Here is a 25,162-nt window from a genome sequence, read left to right as displayed (position 1 = left end):
CATAATCCCTCCTCCACCAAACTTTAGAGTTGGCATAATGAAGCTCCCAGCACACAGTTTTTGTGCTGATGTTAATGCCAGAGGAGGTTTGGAACTCTGTAGTTATTGAGTCAGCAGAGCGATTTGTGACTTTTATGCACTAATGCACCTCAGCACTCTATAACTTTATGTGGCCTGCCACTTCATGGCTCAGTTGCTGTGGTTCCTGAGTGTTTCCACTTTTCAATAATACCACTTACAGTTGACTTTGGAATATCTAGGAGGAGAAAAATGTACAAACTGACTTATTGCAACAGTGGCATCCTGTTACAGTACCATGCTTTTATACACCCGTGACAATGGGACTGAATGCAACACCTGAATTAAATGATTAAGAGGTGCGTCCCAATACTTTTGTCCATATAATGTAAGTACTTATATGTATGTGTTTCTTATTACATAAATACATAAATGTAAGTATCTGTGCTTAATAATACATCTCATGTGTATTATTTACAGTACTTTGCAAAAGTCAGAGATCTCCCTTCATTTATTTAAATTCCAGTCAAAATAGACATTGAGTACAAGCTCTGCTGCATTGTACATATGTACACATACGTATATAAGTGCCTACATATAATAATAACATGTCTGATTTTTTATCAAATTTTTATATAAAACATATACAATATATGTGTAATATATGTATTTCCTTAACCTAAACCTAAATTTAACCCCAGGAATAAAAAGAGAATTGTTTAGTCCTTTCAATTAAAATAAAATGAATCATGTTTAAATCATGAAATAAGTATAAAATTTCATATGGCCAAAAAAATAAAGTCTGTTCTATGTCTGTAACAGATGAACACAGCGCACACACACCACACACACAAAAGGCAAAAGCTTACATTCCTCAAAGTCATCATGTCTCGTATCAGCTCAGGGAAAGACAGACAGAAAGAAAGGGAGGAAGAGAGAGAGAGAGAGAGAGAGAGAGAGAGAGAGAGAGAGAGAGAGAGAGAGAGACTGTGGCAAAAAAGAGAACATGCCGGTCTCCCGCTGTCTGGATACACTCTTCACCCACCCCGTAACACTGACAGCTCTGACCCCAGACTGTGTGTGGTGGTGTGCAGAAGAAGGGGTGGCTGGCTGTGGTGTGTATGACTGTGTGTACCTGAGTTAATGTGTGTGTGTGTGTGTGTGTGTGTGTGTGTGTGTGTGTGTGTGTGTGTGTGTGTGTGTGTGTGTGTGTGTGTTGGATCACAGTTTGTGGACAAATATATGAACTGACAGGCTGAACTTTCTGAACAGTGTGTGTAGACAGACCTCCCTTAACTTCTGGAGTAAAAGCAAACCAAAAGAGAGAAAGCAAACCAAAATCTGGATATTAGCTGGGCATGTTTTCTAATATGATGGTGGAAAATACTTGCATAATTGTACTACTTTGATATACTTAAGTACTGTTTTGAAAAATCAGGACTTTTTGGAATACTTTTATCTTTCCAAGAGAAGTAAATTGGTCAGTAATTGTTCAAGTACATCAAGTTACCTAATTTAAACAGTACAATTTCAAGGTTTTCTATTATGATAACAATCTCCCTGTTACACAATTACTAGCCAGACAGAGCCAGTTCAAATAGGAAAAAGAAGGGTTTGGTGGAAAAAAAAGAAGGGTTTGGTGTTTTGAAACATTTTGAGCTGGTTTGTGACTACCTTGGAAGGTTTACACAATAATTTTTAATAGCTTTTTAAACAGGCCTAACTTTTCCCCACATCCAATTAGTAATCACAGCTTTGACTGATATACATTTTAGTCACTCCTGTTGAGACACTGACAGCCGCTACAAAACATGACAGAAGGCAGCAGGTATCAGTGAAGTGACTGAAAAAAATTATAATCTACCTTTATCTTATCAAAGAATAGCACAACAGTGATTTCAGACAGACGACAGAAGGTGTTGCAGCTGATTGATGGACAATTCCTGAGCCTTTACCCTTATTAGTGCTCTTACAAAATAATAACACAGCCAGAAAATTAAACTGAACAGCAATTAGAAGCTGCTCAACTCACTCAATATTTCTCAAAGGTGTGACATAGAGGTTTATTCTCTTGTACACAGCTGATGGTGTCACGGTTGGCTCCTCCCACTACTCCATGTGCTTTTTCTGTTTACTTTCTGATCATCCACATGCCCCTTTGTTTTGATCTTCCATGTGCGTTTGTTTTTCAGTCTAGTCCCTTGTTTGCCCCTTGTCTTTGCTGGTCTTTGTTGTTTGGATGTTTGATCGTGTTGGGTGTATTGTATTCTTGTGGTGTTTGGTTCTTGTTTGAGGTTCTGTGTTCATTTTGTCCGTTTTGACCATGACCTTGGATTTGTCCTTAATAAAAGTTGCTTATCTCAGCGTATGCGTCCACCTCCTCGTTCCCCGTTACAGATGGAAACTTACTTACATTATGTTTTTGCGACATTTCCGTTATTCACTCAAATTTAATTAGACAGAAATCTCTCTTACTCTCTTTTTTAAAGATGATGGTGGTTTGAACTAAAAAGAGTGAGTAAGACTCAATGAAGGAGCAGAAATACAGGAGGAATGAATGAAGGCAAATAAAGGGAAAATTTCCTGGCAGCCCCTCAGCCAGGTGTGTGTCAGCTGGGGGTCTGTTTCCCCGCAGAGCGTGAGAGGTGTGTGTGTGTGTCATGCATTCAGCTCATCAAGTGAACTTCAACTCCCAGAATACCCTGGGAGATCCTGTGACTCCGGACTCAGGCTCACGCACCTATCTGCGCTCATAATCTCCAGACTTTTGATTGATGTCACCTGTGCCTAATTAGAGCAGAGTATTTAAGCCTGGCTCTGACAATCAGTCAGTGCGAGGTATTGTCTTCTCCTATTTGTCTAATCGTGATTTTGACCGTTTGATTTTGTGTTTTTGACTACGTCTGTTGCCTTTCCCTCTTTGGTACTTTTGCTGCTTACTTGGATTACTTATTTGGATTTTTGGACTGAACTAGGACTACTCTTTAGCGTTTTGCCCATTTTTGTTACCTTGGTTGATAAGTAGACGAATAAATCGTCTTACGTCTAAATCGTCTGACCGCTAGTGTCTGGGTTTCTATCAGAGCATAACTCTGACATAACTGTGTGTCTGTGTGTTGAGGTGACTGGCTGTGTTCACAGAGCAGAATTAGAGAAACTGAAGTTCACCATCTCTGTGAAATTTTGGAATGAAAGAATGATGGAGAGAAAGAGAATAAAGGAGAATAAATAACCCTTTCTGTCTGCTCTCTATCTCTCTCTTTTTTTCTTCCTTGTCTCTCTTGTTTTCTCTTTTCTCACTCTCCTCTCTTTCTGTATTTTCTTTCAGGTCTCCCTCATTATTCCTGTTTTTCTGGATTTCTGCTCTTTTTTTTGTCTTTCTTGTCTTGCATTTTTTTGTTCCCTTCTCTCTTTTTCACAAATTATTTTTCTTCTGTCTTTCTGTCTCTGCTCTCCTTGCCTTTTCTTTCTTTCTTTCTTTCTTTCTTTCTTTCTTTCTTTCTTTCTTTCTTTCTTTCTTTCTTTCTTTCTTTCAGTCTTCTCTGTCTATTCATTCCTTCTCTCTCGCTCTGTCAGTCAGTTGGTGATACAGGAATTTTATTACAGCATTACAGCAGAGATAATTAATAGAGAAACAGAGACTGTGGTCAGCAGAGACGAGAGAGAGAGAGAGATAGCGAGAGAGAGAGAGAGAGAGAGAGAGAGGGATATGAGGGGGGAGGGAAAAGGAAAAAACGAAAGGAGACAGTATATAGGGAAAGAAAGTGAGAGAGCAGAGTTGAAAAAAGACAGAGGGTTAAAGAAAGAGATGTGTGATAGAGAGAGAGTTATCTATAGGAGGGCTCTTGGGTGAAATAGAGTTTTCATTAGGCTCTGTTAGATGCTGGGAGAATGATGTCCCATAACTAACAGGCAGCCATGGGTGAGCCTTAAAACAGCAGGAGCCCAATTCTGCTCTTATGACTGCCATTACACTCTCAGACCACACACACACACACACACACATACACACACACACACACACACACACATGGTACACGTTACTCTAGTGGTACACGACATGCAATGGAAGACATTCACCAGCCACTTTATCAGAAACCCCTACTTTCTACCTTGTACATTGAAACTGTGTAGTTCAGTTTCTGACCACAGAGCTTTTCTTGGCTTGTTATTTTGGTCCATGGAATGCTCTCAACCAAGCAGTGACAATGTCAGCATCACTGCTGTGCTCAGAATGATCTGCCTTCAAATACTATTGGGACAGCAGTCTTGTGGTCAGAAAATGACCAATGATAAACAAGGGGAGCTGATAAACTGTACAGCAACAGATGGACTACAGGCTATATATTTGACAATCTATGCAACTGTTCAAATGTTTATAATCATTTTAATAATTGATAATATGTGTTTTTTTCAATAATAATCTTCATGTACACTGTGAAAACTATAAAGCATAGCTGTTTTATTCAGTATTTGGAGATTTTGACGTTTGGAAAGAATAATATGTTATCCAATGATAAATAAAGTGGCCAGTAATTGGAAGAACAATTGAGGAGTTTCTAAAAAAGTTATCAGTGAGTGTAAATGAAGGAGGAGAAAGTCATAGATAACAGATAAAAGAAAAAAACAGAACATTACCAACTGAACAGTCTGGTCCGGTCCAGTTTGCATCACAGCTGCAGGTGGCACTTTCAGGCTGAAATGTGCCATGACCTGAACACTGGTCTGGACACATGGTCTTCAACACCTCACAGCTAGAGCCTGACCAGCCTGGATTACAATGGCATTCTCCATGGATACACACGCCATGAGATGAACATGATGGGTCCAGACAGTCCACTAGAGAGAGAGAGAGAGAGAGAGGGAGAGAGAGAGAGACAGACAGACAGAGAGAGAGAGGGAGAGTGTGTATTTGAGTTTGAAACCAACAACAGTTATTTTAATTTTTTTTAACAATTTAATTAGCAATTTAAATTAACTGTAACAGTAATTATACATAATTGAACTGTAATTGTCATCTCATTTTAAAGACAAAATGCTTGTTCCTTAAATTTTCCACTGAAATAATGACCTTTACCTGCTTCTAAAGCATTTTTGGATTTTTTGTTTACATCCCTGTGCATTAGCAGGTGGAGACAAATTATGTTAACCAGTAATATCATGTGTCACCCCCCCTCCCACCACCCCTATCATTCAGAAATCTGGCACAGTTTGGAAGGAAAATGTGTTATGATTTGCCAGTTGTGCTGACTTTAGTATGTGAGAGCTAATTATTTACTGACCCAGTCCTGTCACATATACAGTGAACTGCCTTCTAATGCAATGAGTTTGAACCTTACAGATTCTCTCTCTCTCTCTCTCTCTCTCTCTCTGTTACAGTTCCACCATACATGCACACTCTAGAAGTGTATGAGTGAATGGTGGATTTCACAGTGGAGGGAACACTTATTACAACAACAGTTCAGGTCCTTTAGTTTAATGCCTTAAAGTCTCAGAGTCTGTGTATCACTCTCAGAACAACTTAGTAGATGCTGAATAATTCCTAATAGTTACAAAACAATAGTAGTAATTAAACACTTGTAGTTATTCGAATGATTAATAATAGTTGACAGATAAATTTAATGAAAGATTCCCAGTTTTTGATTAATAAATTGTAGTACTTACTGAATTATTCATAACACTTATCTTTCATCAGAACATAATGACCTTTACCTGACTCTAAAATCTTCTGTTTTTTTTTATTATATCCACATGCACCAGCAGGCAGAAACAAATAATAGCAATAACATACAAAAATAATAGCATCTGTTATAAGAGAATGCTTAGTTACCTAGCTCACAGCAGTCACTGAATAATTTGTAGTAAGTAGTAAATAATTTGAAGTATATACTTAATAATCCATTCTGAATAATTCATAGTAGTTACTGAAAAATTCCCAGTACTTACAGGAAAAATTCATAGAAGATATGGAATACTTCATAGCATTTACTGAGTGATTTGTAGGGGATACTGAATAACTCATAGGAAAAGAAGGCATAGTAAATACTAAATAATCTATAGCACTCACTGTATAATAAGCCTTAATATCAATAACAGAAAATAAAGTCTAATGATTAAGGATTTTTTTCATCTTTAAGGGAACATGGAACTACACCATCTACTCAAGTCTATCTTCCCCAAAACAGAGAGAGAATCTATGTGTGCATACGTGTATATGTGTGTATGTTTGTGTGTGTGTGTGTGTGTGTATATGTGTGCAGACCCAGGAGAAGCCCAGGGCTGGGTAGTATGTAATTCCAGCATGTGTGTGGGGTTGATGAGAATTAATCCAATCCATTGTGTGCTACTTCATCATGGACAGAAAATACAATTCACTTTCACTTAATTATACTAGTCCCCTCTTATCCTACTGTGTATGTATGTATGTATGTTGTTACAACACATTCACATACATAAACACACAAGTACAGGAATATATACAAAAGAAAAACAATGTCAGTCAATTACGCTAAGCTAATTCTGATAATCAAATATAATTACATTGGTATAATAACATTACTTTTTCACAATAGAAATTTCTGTGACTTTCTACTTTATTTATGTTCTTTTGCAATTATTCTAATGACATGATTTTTTTTAGATTTTTTCTAGTTTTTTTTAAACTAGTAATTGCCAGTGGTTTATCTATATGCAAAAGAACTCTAAATGGCTACATATGAACTGTCGGTCAGCTATCTAAAGCTCTTAAAATAATTCACATTTAATTGTATTAGCTGCCCCTTCTCTTTCAGTGTGTGTGTGTGTGTGTATGTGTGTGTGTGAGAGAGAAATAAGCACAAAACACCCTGCAAATGTACGTTTACACATGAAATGCTTGTTAACTTTGCAAATATAAGAGCTAAAAATGAAGCTAATTCTGCTGAATGGAATGCATTTAATTACATTAGCCTCCCATTCTCTTTCTGTGTGTGTGTATGTGTGTGTGTGTGTGTGTGTGTATTGTTCGGAGAGCAACAAGCACAAAAGCCTTGCAAATGTAGCTACACGTGATCTGTCGGTCAGCTATGCTAATGTACAAGCTATGTGTGAAGCTAATTCAGCTAATGAAGTCCATGAGGTAAAATCAATTCTGATTCAGCCTTTTTCCTTGTGTTCTGGAGGCCGCTGATGGAAGCTGCTGTATCAATGGGGGACATCAACGCAATTATGTGCTCTGTGAAGTGGAGAACAGCAATTGTTTCTGCAATAGCGAACTATTAACTCGTGGCTAATGATTATTGCAGGGACAGGGAGAGATCAAAGCACTGCAAAAGAGAGAGAGAGGAAGAATGAAAGAGAGAGAAAGGACCTTTGATGGTTACAGATGCAACTTAGAGTCCTCATTAAGTAGAGAGACCGGAAAAGCATCGTAGCAAAGATCACACTTCCTCCTCTTACTCTATGTCTCCTCACAGATAGAGGCAGAAAGCTTTTCAACAAGAGCCTTCTTTCTGTGAGAAAAATCAATGGCTCCTCTGACCCAATGGTAATCAGGGAGCATGTATATGACACCATCTTTGATGGCATAATGAAACAGAGCTTTAATGGAGATGCTGCAGATGACAGGCGCTTTTACACAAAAGCTTCCGAGGGGTCCTGTCGGCCCCTGTCTTAAAATCTGCCCATAATAATGCTTGATAAACATTACAGCTTGTAATGATTAAGATCTTGACATGAAAGTGTCAGACTGGAGGAGTAAACCTATGGATCTCATAGTTCCATAAATTGGTCATTTAATGCACATATAAACACTATACTTTGTTATACTGTACAGTACACATCCACACACACATACATATACATACACACACACACACACACACACACACACACACACATATATATATATATATATATATATATATCCTTCTAATTGGAAGGATATATGGTGTGTGTGTGTCTGTGTGTCTGTCCAGGATGTATCCCGCCTTTCACCCAATGACTGCTGAGCGGCTTAGAAAATGTGTGTGTGTGCACAGCACGACTGTGTTGATCTGCTTCATTAGAGATCCTACCTTGCACTTCCATTCTCTGTTTACTATGTGATGTCCACTACACAAGTTTTCCATTTATCAGCCCTCCTCCGCCCCATTAATTACTGGTCAGTTTCTGACCACAGGAATGCTGTTGCCCAGACATTATTTGGGTGGCAGATCACTCTCAGCACAGTAGTGACAATAAATCAATGAACCTTTACTTAATCTTGGAGAACACTGAGGGTGCCCCTCATTTACAATGTTGCCAATGATGTGGTAGTGTGTGCAGTTCTGTTACAAGTGTGTCAGACACAGCAGTGTTACTGATGTTCTACAAGTCAGTGTCACTGCTTGCTTGTGAGTTCCACTATCCAAAATATCCACCAAGAGCAGCTCTGCGGTCAGAAACGGGCTACAGGTAGAGTAAGACAAAAAGATTACACCAGCTACAACTGAATGGTTTCTCTTAAAGTGGCCACAAAGTGTATAACTCACCAGATCATTATCAAACCTTTGTTGAATGTTAACATACAGTAAACTGCAAGAAAGGTTGTGCTCCTCTAAGACTGAGGCTTCAATTAGCTAAAACTTAACTGAACTGATTAGGCAGAATTGATGATGTAAGTGCTTCCTTACACTCCTCACAGTTGTCCCCCTTGTAGCCCGTATTGCAGGCACATGTGCCCATGATGCAGATGCCATGGCCACCGCAGTGAATGTCAATGCACTGGTTGTTGGGGACGTCACACTCTGTACCCTTCCAGCCACTGTAGCACAGACAGCGCCCCCTGGAGTACTGACCATTACCACTGCACAGTACAGGGCACGCAGCTACAAAGAGACAAAGAAGGGTTTTCAGACAGTGTACTATGGCAAGTCAAAAGCATATATATATATATATATATATATATATATATATATATATATATATATATGTATGCATAGTTGAAGACTATACAAAAATGCATTTTGTCTCAGTAACCTGCAGATTCTTCTGAAACTGCATTATGTTGCAACTGCAATTTAAGTGTTGAACAAACAAAATCTTTCAGAAAATGAACGTAATATAAGGCATGCTACTGTAGATAGATCATTTGGATCATATCTACAGGTCTGGTTCTTTAAATGTTCACACTACATAATATAGCAATTATATAAACAACAGCAATTTTAAGTAAATCAGAAGGAAGGGCTGTAATTTGAGATTTGAGATCAGACAATCAGAGAAATGATGCTAATTGCTTCTTCCTGTCTGTAATAAGAGGCAATCTGAGACAGTAAAGCAGACAAAGCAGAACACTTGGTCAGGCAGCTGCACACCATCTAATAACAATCTGAAACCAATTATAGAATCTGACATCAGATGTGTGCTTCCTCACAGACACAACTGTGTGTATGTGTGTGTGATTACCCCGTGAACAGTCAGGCCCAAGAAATCCTGGGAAACAATGACACGTTCCTGAGCGACAGTCTCCGTTACCATGGCAATTGTGTGGACACTCTGTGAGGGACTCTGGTAGAAAAACGAGAGAGAGAAAAAAGAAAAAGAAAAAAATTGAGATAGAGAAAAAAAGAATAAAGCAGATATATATACATATATATATATATAAGAAGAAAGAAAGAGAGAGTGTTATTAATAAAGAAGGTGAAGGCACTTTAAATAAAGAACATTCAGAGAAAGACTCTGTGTGTGTGTGTTCAGTCTTTAATTAAAGGGGCAGCAGCTGCTTGATGAAGCTGAAGCTGCATTGCCCACTCCGTCTTAATGAACCAATCACACAGCCATTACGACCAATTATACACACACACACACACACACACACACACAAACGCACACAAACAAATACGGTCACAAAAGGAGACAAGAACTTTTCAAGGATTTTGCTGTATGTGAAGACAACAATATGTACTACTGTTATTCTACACAAGCACAGAACTACAAACACTGAACACACAGTTCCGATGAGTACAGAAATATTTTGGGGTCACCTGGTGAAGACAACTAATTTCTGATTCATTAAAATCAGGCATAAATAAATGGAAAGTTCTAACGCCAACGTTAAAAAGTTATGCACAAATACATTCTCTCTGCAACTAGCTGCTGGCCTCAACTCTTCTGAGAAGACTTTACACTAGATGTTGGAACACTGCTGTGAGGATTTGGTTATTTTTATTCACAATAGTAGCACTACTATTACTAGTAGCATTCTGTTTTAACTGATCATATTCAGTCAAAAAGTATTGAGACAGCCCTTCTACAGCCCTAGCAGAACTGATCCTGACGTTCTCGTGGCCCTACGCAAATCTGCAACGTGGTCCTCCTACCTGACCCGTGAGCATCGCCTGGAAGGGTATAAAGCCCCCTGGCGTTGGCCTGTTGAGCAGTGAAAATACATTCTCTGGAATGTTGGAGCTCTGTCCAACATCTTTGAGATGAGCTGGAGTGTCACATTTAATCTAACACTTCTCATAGCAATGTTCTAACCCCTAGTGTAAAGCCTTTCCAGAAGGGTAAAGACATACTAGTAGAGAGTTACAGTACCAAAGGGGAGACAAATGTCCTACTAACCCCTTACATGGCCAGGACCTGCCAGTGGGCCCAAAGTTTTTTTTTTTATAATAAGCCTTATTATGTCCTGAGACTGGGATTTTAATGGGTTAATGCCACTGATTTCCACAGGATAAGCAGGTGTCTACAAATTTTTGGACAAACACTAAAACAAGAGTATGATGCAGAGTATCTTATTGTATATATAAAATATTCAACTGCAGGCTCAGGTATCCAAGAGCAATGCTACATCTTTTTCTCAGAAGGAAGAAGGGCTATTACAGCCTCAGCTGTCAATACACTCATTAAGCAGGGAGGAAAGGTGTGTCTACAGGAGAGCAGGCAGCGCAGCGTGTGACAGGGTAATGAAGTGAACCGCTCTGCTGTCGGCTGCAGTTATTACAGAGTGTCCACTGGCCTCATGCACGCGCACACACGCACACATGCTCAATCAATTTTCATTTTCAAAAGGTTAACTTATAAAACGGACACAAGCACACGCTGCGGCCCCTCTGCTAATTTCCCACATGTCGGGATCGGGTGATTGAATTGAAGACTGAAAGCTATTCTGATGAGTACACAACAGAGAAAGAGAGAGACAGAAAGAGAAAGAGAGAGAGCAGAGAGAGGGAGTTAGAGAGATACAGAGGAAGAAAGAGAAGGAAGAGGAAGTAGAGAGAGAGAGAGAGAGAGTAGAAAGAGAGAGAGCGAAAGAGAGAATGAAAAGGCCTGTGGGTCACTAGGCAACGCTTTGATGTCGCTCCTGCCCACCAAACCACTTAAAGCTCAAATCAATAAAGTTCTGATGAGCATTACACACACACACACACACACACACACACACACACACACACACACACACACACACACACAGGTGCCGTAATGGTACTGTTTTAAAGTGATAGTTCAGTGAAAAATCAACTTTACCCTTCTTCTTTACCATTACACCCCAAATTTAGTTGCCCAGCTACGACATGTTTGGTGTCTGAAGTTTCCTTCTTTAGTTTTAGACTGGAGCTACAAGTATAATGTAGATAATAAACAGAAGCAACACTGTAGTCATCATAGCACAAAACTACTACAAACAGTAGTAGTAGTGTGTTAGCTACATCTTCATGTACATTCCATTACTTGTTAGTTACATTAGCCTCATTGCTACAGTGTAAAACTAAGGAAGCAAACTTCAGACACCAAACTACTTATCTACTTTGCTTAACAGTCTATATTTGGGGAAACTCGGTGATACTGACCTATGACAATGGTGTTGTAGGAGACTTGTTCTGTGTTTTTTCCGTCATTGTAGAAGGCCAGGTGCCAGGTTCCTGAATCCAGGAAGCGGATGAATTCGGCCTCGTGGACACTGACTGACCGTGCTCTCCTCACCGATCCCTCCACCTCAATCAGTCCTCGCTTCTCCTTCGCTATCAGTCGACTACCATCCAGCAGTTCTACAAAGTCATACTGCACACACACACAGACACACACAAACACACATACGTTCTATTCAATTCAATTCAATTAAACTGATTTGTTATAAGCGTTTTTGTTACTAGCCAGTACATAAAGCATGCTGTCTGTGTACAAGTAAAGACAGGCTTGCCCAAGAAGTGGCCCACTTAAAGCATAATAACCATGATAATAGCAGATATTAGAAGAAGAAGAAGAAGAAAAGAAAGGAGAAGAAGAAGATAAAGAAGAGCAGAAGAAGAAATGCACAGCATCCTGTGTTAACTATGATAATTTAGTTTCAAAATTTTGAATCCATAGTACATTTGTGTTTATAAGTAGAAGAGGAGATGCTTTATTATAGTTTTAATTTGACAGAGTTGTCACTGTGTGTGGAATTTTGTTTGGTGAAAAGAACCAAGAAAAGAACCAAGGTTTTTTAACCTGGTGATATGCAGCATAAAACCATAAATCATAAATGCAATCTATCGTCTAACTATGTAATTAATTATTATAATTACAGTTAAGTATAGTTATAGTACAGCAAAGTATAGAATAGTATTAAGTATAGGATAGCAAAATGACAGCAATGTCTAGACTTTAAAGAGTTAAATAGAGGCACTCAGACCAAATAGTGGAAAGACTTGTGACTTATGTACACACACACACGCACACACACACGCACGCACGCACGCACGCACGCACGCACACACACACACACACACACACACACACACACACACACGCACACACACAAAAGATGAAGAAGTTCACTGAGGCACAGATAATAACCCACTTATAGTAAACGATCATTTTCAATTACATGCCAAATCAAAACACAGTTGAGCTGTTTTCACTCTACATTCCTATTATGGTGCTACAGCGACCACGTTAAGTTTACACAACCAGATGCATTAAGTCAGGTGTAATTAATCTACACCCTTAAAAGTATAGCATTAATCTAAAATGTTTAATGCAGCTAAATCATGTTACTCATTTAGAGGATCATGCAAACAACAATGAAGCTCACGTTGACATGAACGGTTATTGCAATTTCACCATGACCTCCACACATTCCCTGCAGTCCTAATTATTGAATGTTCTTCTGGTATGACAAAGCAACTCAGAGCCTGTCAATAACACACTAGTGACTGACTCACATGCAAAAACTTATAGTCACGTTTACTCGCCCATGTGCCAACTTGCATGACATGTCTGGACAGCTCTCATGCCACGTAAATGTAAAATATGACAGAAAATTAGAGCTGCAATGATTTAAAAAAGTTTTTAACATTCTTTTTTAACACTGCAATATGACTATGTAATCCATTTAAAATCATATTTATTTTGTACGTGTGTGTGAAAGGTCACACAGATGTTTTTTTTATTTTAATAGCTTTTGTTGTTGTGAACTACCATTAGCATAATTGTCATTTCTAACCTGCCTAATTTTTAATTAACAATAACAACAAAGTGATTGTGTGGATGATGTGTAACTACACAGTTATTAGTGACAAAGTCCAAGTATCTTGTTTTTAAGTAAAGAAAATACATATGAATTTTCAAAATTTGTTTTAAAGAAAAATATATCACAAGTAGAAGCACTGTTTCACAGTAATTTATGAATAAATGTAATATCATTATGGTAGCAGTGAATTATCCTGCCCGTAACAGCTGTCTAAAAATAACAGAAATGGATGGCTAAAACAGAAGTTAACATACTTATCTTAACGAAATAGATGAAACTGTAATATAGCAGCAGTCTGTTTGGTATAGCTGACCATGAAAGAATTCTTTCACTATGATTGTGATAAAAATGTAAAAATGTATACCATATATATATATATATATATATATATATATATATATATATATATATATATATATATATATATATATATATATATATATACTTTTGAACTAATATTAACATAATTAAAGAGGCTAATGAAAACCTTCAATTAGTAAAGGAGTGTTTGTGCATGTGTGAAGTTGCTCTAATATTTCTTGCAGTCATTTATGAGCTGTTTTTCAATGATGGTTTTGTTCTTGCAAGAGATGGAAGAATAGTTTTAAAGAGACTCTCTGCATTTCCTAGGTGCTTGATGACAGGTTTTTCTTTGGCTTTTGACAAGCTTTTCATGAAAAAAGTGCAAGAGAGAGAGAGAGATAGAGAGAGAGAATTCTAATCACAGCCAAGGTCTCTGATGAGTTTACCATTCTTCACTCTCATTTTACAGCACATTAAAAACACATCTCTCTCTGAGATGACTGAGTATCTCCAGGAAAAGAGAGAGAGAGAAACATGGAGAAGGAGAGAGACAGACAGGGGAAGAGAGAGATACAGACAGGCAAACAAACTGAGATGACACAAAGAAAAGATGTTTCAATGAGCAGAAAAAAGAAGCAATAGTCTGCAGACTTCATCTTTACTTTTGGCTTTTATCTGCTCATCCATCCGTCAATATTCCTTCATCCCGTCCTCTATACAGTCTTAAAGAAACATATCGATTCATCTGCAGCAATTAAAGGGACAAACGGGCACTGTGGCCATGGCTGTTGACTTCTATTGTGGAGTTTTCAGTTCCCCAATAAGAGCTACTGATGGTGTGCCAGACAAGGGCATCACTGCTGACAGAAAACATGATGATGTTCATCACAAAGGATGGGTACCATTAGCAACATTATAATTTTTTAAATCAATGTCTTCAGAGGTAATAATGAAATGAATTAGTACAATGATTATAAAGACAGTAACAACATTAACATCAAAATCTGTTCCCAGGGTTGCATAACCTCCTTTATTGTTGGATGCACTGTGATAGTTAAATGAGTTACATGAAAATGAAATATATTTTATAAAACGGATAGTTCCGGTTTTAAAATTGAATTGGCTGGACTAGGGTCGAAGCCGTTGTATGATATATCTACAATATACCCACACCTATGAGCGCCTCACAACAACTGAACTCCGTAGTACTGCGCCACAGCATGAAAAAAGCATTGTGCTGTTATTAGAATAATCACTCAAGGTGCTCGCATGGACCTCCAAGTATATTGATGAAGAAAGATGGTTTTTGTTTAAACTGAGGGACTTGCGGACTTTATGTTCTTAACTAGAATATGCTGGTTAGCTAGCTAACAGGCTAAACAACACCATCATTAATATCACAGGCTTGAATTAAAGCACTTATGGTATAATTAACTGGAAAATGGCAGTATGCAAGTCTAAAGAATGTCACCTCAATGACTTACAAGCTTCAAATGTCATGTTTCAGTCAAACCCAAGCAGTTAGACACTTGAGACCATGTGTTACTGCAATTTTATTAAGGGGGGAAGGGGGTAACATACATTAAAGGATTAAAGAGAAGCTAGGTCATAAATGATGACAAATAGATGCAAAAGTAGCAACTATTATCAGTAGATTGTAATAAATACAGGTGGTACTTTTTCTGTTTCTTAATTAATTCTCTCAGTAATCACTCATAGACAAGGACTAATTATTCATCTTTGGAAGGCCTTATAAATTTTGAAGAGTTCATGCAGAAACTTTATGCTAATAAATGATTTTGCTTGACTAGATTTAGAACAGTGATCTACAATGGATGTTTAAACCTTCTAAGGCCCATCACCAAACAGTGCTGGGCTTCTGAATGCTGGTTTATACTTGGTTAATACTTGGCTCAGGTGTATTAGGATCAAGTACAAAATAAAACATTCAAAACTCTGGAATAGATTTCATTGAGACACAGGGCCGCAGTTTGAATAGGAGTGTGTTTTGAGAGAGGTGTTTTACCTGTGTATGTGAAGGGGGCAGGCCCTTGCGGCCATACACCCCTACCAGGGCATCTCTGGGCACTGAGATGTTGAACTTTAGAGACTGTGGCTGGTCGATGAAAAGCTGCGAACGCCAGAATATTCCAGGGGGAACATCCTGTACAGCCCGTCGACCAATGTCCACCTCTCCGGTATCAATGGTGTTATTCTCCTGCACATACACACCCACTTTACCTAAAGAGAGATAGAGAAAAAAAGAGAGAGACAAAGATCCTTAGACATACTTCCATAAAGTAATTTAGACCCTCTAAAAGCCTTTAAACCCCTTAAAAGGGCTTGTATGTGGGTGCACTGTCATATCTATTGAAGTTGTATATTAATGTAATAATAGGTACTGCATCATTCATTGTACATACTGAGTTTTTTGTAGTGAATACTTAATAGTTCATAATAATTAATAACTGATTAATAAGAATCAAGATAAATAGCTGTACAACAACTCAATTTAATAGGTTAACTAAAGCAAAACATTTGAAAAACAAATGAAAAATTATTGGAATTTCCCCTTTAGCAACAACAAAATGAAAAAGATATGTGAAAATATTTTGAGGTTATGCATTTACAAAAATGGGAATAGAGAGAAAATAAGGAAACATAGAGACAATAAACAGGACACCATTTACTACACATTAAAGCTATTGTAATTCTTCTGTGTGTATGTGAGTTTGTGTGTTTGAGTTTATGTGAGTGAGTGACTGAGAACTAATCATACACAGTGTGTGTGATATCCAAAACAACTGATTCCACACTGGACAGCCAGCTGTCTTCTCCAGCCTTGGTATGGTTTAGCTGAGGGCTGAATTTCAAAATTGATTTTTAACTGGAACCATGTGTGAGTGCTTCTGCATTTCTCAGTTCGCTCTGGTACAGTCAATGCAGGCAGAAACACCAGACTCAGGATGTGGATGCTAATTACTTAGCTGCTTTTTGGAAGGGGAAAGATTTTATGCACCTGTGGGAGTGTTACTGCTGCAAATGCTGGACACTGTAGCATTCAAATCAATATTTCAGCTATAAAAATCATGAAGACTTGCCTATGTGGTTTCTGATACTTTAAGACATACAGTTGTCTATAAACAAGTACAAAATTCAGGTTTCAAGATACCACTGTCTTGAGCCAATCAAAGTACTTTTGTCTATGTGTCCAGTGTGCCATAAAGGGTCAGAGACCACATACGCAAGTGTATTTGAGATTCCCTAACAATACTAGCTATTGTGCTCTTGTAAATGATTTTAATTGCTTATAGTAGGATCCTATAACAGGTAGCTAGTGCAAGCAGGAAGCTAGCTATGCAGTGTTAACAGTGGTTTTTAACCTTCATAACAGGCACTTCATTAACACATTTAGAAAAGCTTAAATAACCTGCATGCCTGGAGTTATGACTGGCATGTGAGGAAGAGGAACACAAGTAGATGACATATACGTATTACTAACTCTGATTGGTACTGTGGCCGATCTAACATCACCTGGACCAAATTTAGTTTCAGTCAACTCAAATTGAACTGAAGAAAGCAACAGCTTTTACAGTAAAAACACCAATAATAGTTGGAAGAAAAAAGAAGTAGAGGCTCAAGCACCTAAAATTCCAGGCATATTACACAGCAAGGCTTATTATGCAATAACTACATGAACACAAACTGTTATTCTTAGTTTGTAGAAGTGTGTAGAATACCTACAGGTTAATTAATAATGGCTCTAAGTGATATAATTCACGAAGTGAAGTACATAGTATCTTGTCTATACATAGAAAACATAAAATAAATACAAGAAGGAGTGGACAAAGTGCAGATTTTATTTGATGTGTGAGTGAGAAGCAAGCAAAAATTGGGAAATAGAAAACCCGGAGCAGAGCAGGAGTGATAACAGAATGCTTTGAGCCAACAGTGGAAATGCTGCTCCACTTCCGCTCCAGTCCACTCATGCACTTTGACTGGAACTGTTAAATTTATAACTCAGTAATGACTCGAACTTGCTCATATGAACTAACAGTCATGGACTATCATAGACATGGTTTTACAGCGATTTGCTACTAAAAACTCTACATACATATATGAAAGCTGAGCTTTTGCTGTAGCCAACACTGACTTAACTGGGATGAGTAAACAACCTGATGCTGATGTTTATTTACACAGAAATGGCTACATTGGCAGAATGACAGCATGCTCTACTCTCTAACTGTAGCTACACAGTGCATGACCTGTGTCCTTTCAGTGTGATGTAACAACCACTTCATGATGTTTCTACAGTGAAGATGATTCATAATTCATTTGAAATTTTAAATACTTTCATTCTTAGCAGAGTTTATGTTTATTTTGTCCTTGCCAAACCATTAGTAAAACTGGCTTTACTATACACAGAGACAGAGAAAATGGAAATTTTTATAATTAAATTATACTATTATATATATACCTGCGACCCTGATGGAGAAGCGGCTTAGAAAATGGATGGATATATATATATATATATATATATATATATATATATATATATATATATATATATATATATATAAAACCTGATACTTTGTTGGGTCACCTAGGGCTCAGGCTGGATAGCAGCCATGTAGACTTAGCTGATCAACTACAATTGGAGAAAATGGGGAACTAATAAAATGAGATTTCTGACCCAACCTTTTTAGAAGGGAAACATTATAAGCACCTGCAGAGGCACTGTGGCTGGATGATAATATAGCCTTAATGAGCTAGTAAGCTAATGTCTAGACACCATACACTCCACCACAAGTGAACTGCCCAGAGAGAAACAAAATAAAAATAAACACTCTTAATAAAGACCAGCTGCCATTAATATCCTATTAATTATATCACAAAGGGCTTTCCAGGTTAGCTGACCACAAGCCTTGGTTAATGGTTTACACATGAGTGGGTTAAAGCGCAATACAACCTACTAAGTCTTTAGCAGATCTACATCTATTCTTACATTTGGTTTAATTATTTCTCACTTGTAGCTTACAAAAAAAAATGTGGAAAGTGTAGATTCCAAACTTTCAGTCTATCATACATTTGTGTAAGTATAACCCCAAAAGACTTGCAAAATGTAAACAAAAACAAAATGCAATGATGTTCAAATCATTTAAACCATATATTGAATTAAAAATAGACAACATATCAAACACGAAAGCTGAGAAATTTTATTTTTTGATGACTTTGATACCAATCAAAGCTGAGTCTTTCAGAAGTAAAGATGGGCAGGGGGTCACCACTCTGTGAAAGACTGCACAGGTAAATAGCACAACCACTGAAGAAAAATGCTTCTCAATGTAACAAAGCAATAAACTTTGGGATCCTTTACACTACAAAATATTATTAAATGTTTCAGAGAATGCAAGAAACAAGGCCAAAAGCCAATAATGTATGACTGTGATCTTTGGACCTTCAGTTACAAATCACTAGAGAAAAACTTTAGAAAACCACTGTCTATGAACAGTTCACAGCATCCCCAAATGTAATTAAACTCTACCATGCAGCTGAAATCCTATATCAAGTAAGAATAGAAAAGCATTATTTTTCAGAACTACAGGAATTCCACAGTTCCCAAATGCTCAAAGAGTGTTGTCTTTGTATTCTTTTCTACTAAATACAGGGTTTGAATGAATGTAATGTAGATGAACAGAATGTATGGAATATATGGGATATATATTGTACATCAATAATACAGTGAAATACAACAAAACAATAATAATACCACACTGAAAAAGTGATGCACTCATGAATGTGTTTGAAATCTGAGGAATTCTGGATTTTAGTTCATTTATACCTTTATTCTCAATGTTACACAGCTTTCTCAGTCATTTTACAGTGTTCTAGAGCTCTGTTCATCATTTCAGACACATCTAAAACATTTAGTTTTATTTGCAGCATATTATTATTCTGGTTATTATTTGAAACCTGTTAGGCAATACAGGACTATTATTCATATTTTTCAGCTTGTTTACTTTTGTACATATCTAATAAATTCAATACATTATTTTAAAGTGTAGACTAAGTGTTAATCTTAAGTGTAGTGTAGTCAAATGAATTACTCCATAAAGTCTTTTCAGGCTGGCAGTCTACATTTAGGACACTGACCACAAGTGTGTGACTAATGCAGTCAGTTGCGAGAAACACTGGAGTGAATGAAAGAGAAATGAAAGAGAAAGAGAGCTGCAGGCTTACACACGAGTGGGGGAGAGCTTAGTGTGTATGTTTATGTGTGTGTGTGTTTGGCTTCATTTCTTTCCTCTATCCAACTTCGTTTGCTCTCCTATCTTCTTTCTCTCCTTCTCCTCTCTTCTCGTCATCTTCTCCTTCTGTCTGTTGAAGAGAACTTCCACAACTCTGACCCCCGCCGCATGTGGAAGGGCATTCAGGCAATCACCGGCTATAGGCCTCCATCCCTGACCCCCCCAGCCAGCAGTGTCTCTGTCCCAGATGAGCTTAATCAGTTCTATGCTCATTTCGACCAGAGGAATGACCAACACAGCACATGTAGTGGTCTTCCCCACAATGAAAGCCCCCTCACACTTTCCTCAGATAATGTGCAGTCTGTACCGAGCAGGGTGCATGCACGCAAAGCTGCTGGTCCAGATGGCATTCCTGGACGTGTCCTCAGAGCGTGCGCTGGACAGTTAGCCAAGGTCTTCACCGATATCTTCAACCTATCACTGGCCCAGGCTGCTGTTCCTGCATGCTGGAAGACATACACCAACGCCAAAGTGTTCATCTGCTGCATGTCCTAATGACTTCCGCCCAGTCGCACTCACCCCCATTGTGTGCTTTGAAGTGCTTTGAGAAACTGGTCCTCAGCCCCCTAAAGACAGTGCTTCCACCATCTCTGGACTCCCACCAGTTTGCATACCGTGCAAACAGGTCAACTGAGGATGCAATTTCCACTGCTCTTCACTCTGCCCTCACCCATCTGGATGAAAGGAACACCTACAGCTGTTCATCGACCTCAGCACTGCTTTTAACATGGTCATCCCGACTAGGCTGGTCACCAAGCTCAGCGACCTGGGAATCAGCACCCCCATGTGTAACTGGGTTTTGGAATTCCTGACAGACCGACCCCAGTCCGTGAGATTGGGCAGTCATATGACTACCACCATCACTCTGAATACTGGTGTGCTGCAAGGCTGTGTGCTGTGCCCTCTGCTCTTCTCCCTGTTCACCCATAATTGTGTTCCTCTGCACACATCTAACATCTTCATCAAGTTTGCAGATGACACCACTGTGGTTGGCCACATCAGGAACAACAATGAATCGGCCTACAGGGAGGAGATCCCGCACCTGACCTCCTGGTGCACCACCAACAACCTCATCCTGAACACAGACAAAACCAAAGAACTCATCGTGGACTATCGGAAAACCAAGGACTGCACACACTCTCCTGTCTACATCAACGGAGCAGAGGTAGAACGTGTCTCCAGCTTTAGGTTCCTGGGAATCCACATCTCTGCAGACCTTTCATGGTCCTTCAACACCTCCCATCTCATCAAGAAGGCACAGCAGCGTCTTTATTTCCTGAGGAGACTAAAACAAGACCGTCTGTCTCCTCAGATCCTCACAAATTTTTACTGATGCACCATCGAGAGCATACTGACCAGCGCTGTGTGCGCAGAGGACACAGCATCATTAAGGACCCCTCCCACCCCAACCACAAACTGTTCAACCTACTTCCATCCAGGAGGAGATACAAGAGCATCCGGGCCAGAACCAGTCGGCTCAGGTCCAGCTTCTTTCCCTCCACAATCACTCTGCTGAACTCCACACCTCACTGATAACACTACCACTCATACTGCACACAGCGGACTATGAACACTGCTTTTCATACTACACTCACCAATCAGATCTATCTATCTATCTATCTATCTATCTATCTATCTATCTATCTATCTATCTATCTATCTATCTATCTATCTATCTATCTATCTATCTATCCTTCCTTCCTTCCCTTATCTTCTCACTGTTTCTTTTCTCTCATTTTCTCTTCTCCTCTTTTCTTCTTTTCTTATCTTTATCAGATCCTTCTTCTTCTCCTTTTTTCTCTTCTCTGTGTTCTTTTTCTTCATTCTCTCCTTCTTTTCCATTCGCCTTTTCATTTCTTCCACTCTCCTCTGTACATTTTTCTTTTTTCTCCTGTCTACTCCTTCCACCTCTAGGCTTCCTCTTACTAATAACATTAAATAATAATAGTATCTTTATTTATAGAGCACTTTTCATACAGTTAGCAACACAAGTGCATTTTCAGACAGGCGATAAAGCCTTAATTTAGGCATTAAGTTAAAATCATATAAAGGAACAACACAGATCAAATTAAAAAGATAAATACTTAAAAATATGCAGACTTTTAATTAAAAGCTAAGACATTTTCAAATGTTTCTTGTGTGCAATGAGCTTGACTGTAATAACTCTATTAAGCCTCTCTATGTTTTCCGTATTTTACAGAATGCATTTGGAGGACCTGTATTGACCTGCAGATCTATGATCACATGGTGCAACATAAACAGAGATTCTGTGATGCTAGGTCATTTAAAGCCTTAAAAAATAACAGCAGTACTTTGAAATCTATCTTAAAAGATACAGGTTCAACCAGTATAATGTTTTCAAAACAGAGGTGTTATGAGGTCTTTTTTGTTTTTGTTAGGATCCATGCTGCTGCACTTTGCAAAAGTTGTACAATTTCTTCTCTTCAGTTCTCTCTCACTTTTTATTTGACATGGACTCTCTCACTGTTGCGTAAACTAACCATTAATCCAAACAGGCTCACCTTTCTGCCACCACCTGTGTGTGTGTGTATGTGTGTGTGTGTGTGTGTGTGTGTGTGTGTATGCTGTTTGTATGTCAGTGTTAGAGGTAGGGGTAGAGGAGAAGTAGAGCTACACATGCATACAGACATGATCTGGCACTTTTCACATCCAGCAAAGGCGGTGTAAGAGGAGCTGCAGTGTGTTTAAATATTAACATGATCAATACACTGCTCACATACAACACACTCTAAGATCTGTCTAAGATCTAGCACAGTGCTAGAACCTCTGAAAAAAGGAGTGTGGATGTACACATTTATAAAAAAAGAAAAATCAGAACAAAGTACATTTAACCAGATTAAAATTCCTTAAGGATGAAACTGTGACCTTAACAAGCTAGTAAGCTAATGTCTAGACATTACAGATGCACTCATGGCATACTTATACCACATATGTGTTAGTAACTGGGCTTTGGAGTTCAATAACAGGCGGTATAGTAGAGAGAGTGGAAATAAAAATAGTCTGAGCTCATACACTATTTAATAAAGACCATCTGGTATTAATATCCTATTAATTTTCATTAATTATCCCACAAAGGGCTTCCCATGCTAGCTAACCACAAGCTTGTAGCTAATGCTGCACAAATGAGGACACACTCAAGTGGATATAAGAGCATTTAAAGCTCCCCACTGCCTCTATGCTTCCTAAGAACATAGTGTATAGAGTAAATATATAGTATATAGTGAAAGAATATAGTGTACAGTGACAAATATAGTGTATAATGCAAATATGTAGTATATGATGTGTATAATGTGCAAGAATGCAGCGTATAATTAAAATTTATAACATTTATTAAGTAATTGAAAGGAGATGTTGCTATCCACACACCATCCACAGAGGTTGGATGCATCAGTAGAAAAGGGATGACAACAGGATGACTTGCCATCAGAAACTGACCAGCAAGGTTGGGTAATAACGAGGGGTAAAGTTAGTTTTGTTTTCAAGTGTATGATTTCTTTTCTCTATAGTTTTCAATTGATAGGTGCCAAATGTTAATATGTGTAAATTATCATCATTTTTAACTAAGCTGATCAGCTCTCCCTTACTTCCCTTGTGAAATTAATGCCGTTTTAAACTCGTAGAGCACAGATTTCTACGAACTTCTGAAATCACTGAGAGCTCATTAGGAAGCATCTGCAAATTACGATAATCTAAGTCCAAGCATGAGACTCAAAGATGAAACCTGATGAGCTAGTACAGCCTTTAAGCAAATGGAACACAAATGACAGCCAGTCTGAGTGTTTAGATTGACCTCTATTCATGATGATTGTTGGGATGAAAGAGGGATCTCAAAAGCAAATATCTTTGGCATGACAAACAACAGATTTTTGACAAATCATGAAAAGTCCCAGGACTGCAGCATATCTTTAAATATATTAATTTAAATATAATAATTTATTCTACACTGATCACTTGTTTCTCAGAGTCTAAGAGCTTTTAGTGTAGTAACAATTTTTAAAATCAATCACTTTTTTTCCTGGGGAGCAAAACTTGATTTCTAAATGTCAAGGTTTTAGTATACATGTCTAAATCCACTAAACAAAACATACTGTTGTACCAATCTTAATGCTTAAAATATTTCTATATTTTGCTCCACTGCGATTTGGCCTTTGCGCTATGTGTGAGATCAGTGACTACTTCTGCGAGGCACAATATTGTAGTCACCTATAATCTATTATTCTGTTTCATAAAACAGTGCAGTTTTTTGTGTTAAGCATGTGTTAAATTTTGAAAAAGTTAAAACGATCTTTTTCTTTCCCTTATTTAAGTATATGCCTTTATTTAAAGACACCTGCGATGGACTGGTGACCTGTCCAGGGTGTTTCCTGCCTTCTGCCCATTGACTGCTGGAATAGGCTCCAGTTCCCCCTGTGACCCAGAAGGATAAGCAACTTAGAAAATATGAGTGTATGTATGTGTATTTAAAGACAAGTAGTCCAAAAATAACAGAAAGCAAATTAGCAAATCAGATTATTTTACTTTGATGTAGTAATTCTTTGGATTAGATAAGATTACATTTTTAAACAGATAATCATCTGTAATAAAATACATTTTTAGAGTATCTCTGCTGACCAGTGATGAATTGGATAGATGGTACATTCTGTAATTATAGTTTTTAGTGTAAGAATATAATGCATGATGTATAATACAATAATACAGTGTATAGTTTAAGAATATTAGTATATTACATAGTATATTGTGTAAGGCAGTATATAGTGTATGGTTTAAAATTATTATAATACAATGCATTGTTTAAACAATACAGTGTATAATTAATAGTTTAATACAGTATACAGAGTAACAATATAGTGTAAAGTGCCCAAACTGACACATAGTGCAAGTGAGAGTTGTTATAGGGAGTGTTTCTGGCTGCAGGCCATGACACATGAGCACTTGGCACTTTTGGTTTTCTCTCTCACAGGCTTTTGCTAACGACACCACAGCATGGGGTTAAACCCAAGGAAAACAAAAGCTTTAATGTGACTGATAACCTCAT

The 25,162-nt window shown here is 38.0% G+C and overlaps 1 protein-coding gene across 14 annotated transcripts in view; it reads right to left on the bottom strand.

The window, feature by feature from the left end:
• The window catches only part of tenm3 (teneurin transmembrane protein 3), a 628,014-nt gene that overhangs the window by 118,367 nt on the left and 484,485 nt on the right, over positions 1-25,162 (bottom strand). For all 14 annotated transcript variants that reach the window (XM_037538774.1, XM_037538773.1, XM_037538778.1 and 11 more), the window contains 5 exons: positions 15,825-16,039; positions 11,832-12,042; positions 9,445-9,546; positions 8,670-8,864; positions 4,657-4,857 (listed from right to left, as the gene is read on the bottom strand). In XM_037538774.1, coding sequence (XP_037394671.1) covers positions 4,657-4,857; positions 8,670-8,864; positions 9,445-9,546; positions 11,832-12,042; positions 15,825-16,039 — 924 coding nt within the window. The remainder of the gene's footprint in view (positions 1-4,656; positions 4,858-8,669; positions 8,865-9,444; positions 9,547-11,831; positions 12,043-15,824; positions 16,040-25,162) is intronic.

The sequence above is a fragment of the Pygocentrus nattereri genome, chromosome 5, assembly GCF_015220715.1.
Source record: "Pygocentrus nattereri isolate fPygNat1 chromosome 5, fPygNat1.pri, whole genome shotgun sequence".
Taxonomy (NCBI): domain Eukaryota; kingdom Metazoa; phylum Chordata; class Actinopteri; order Characiformes; family Serrasalmidae; genus Pygocentrus; species Pygocentrus nattereri.
This window is presented reverse-complemented; position numbering and strand designations above follow the sequence as displayed.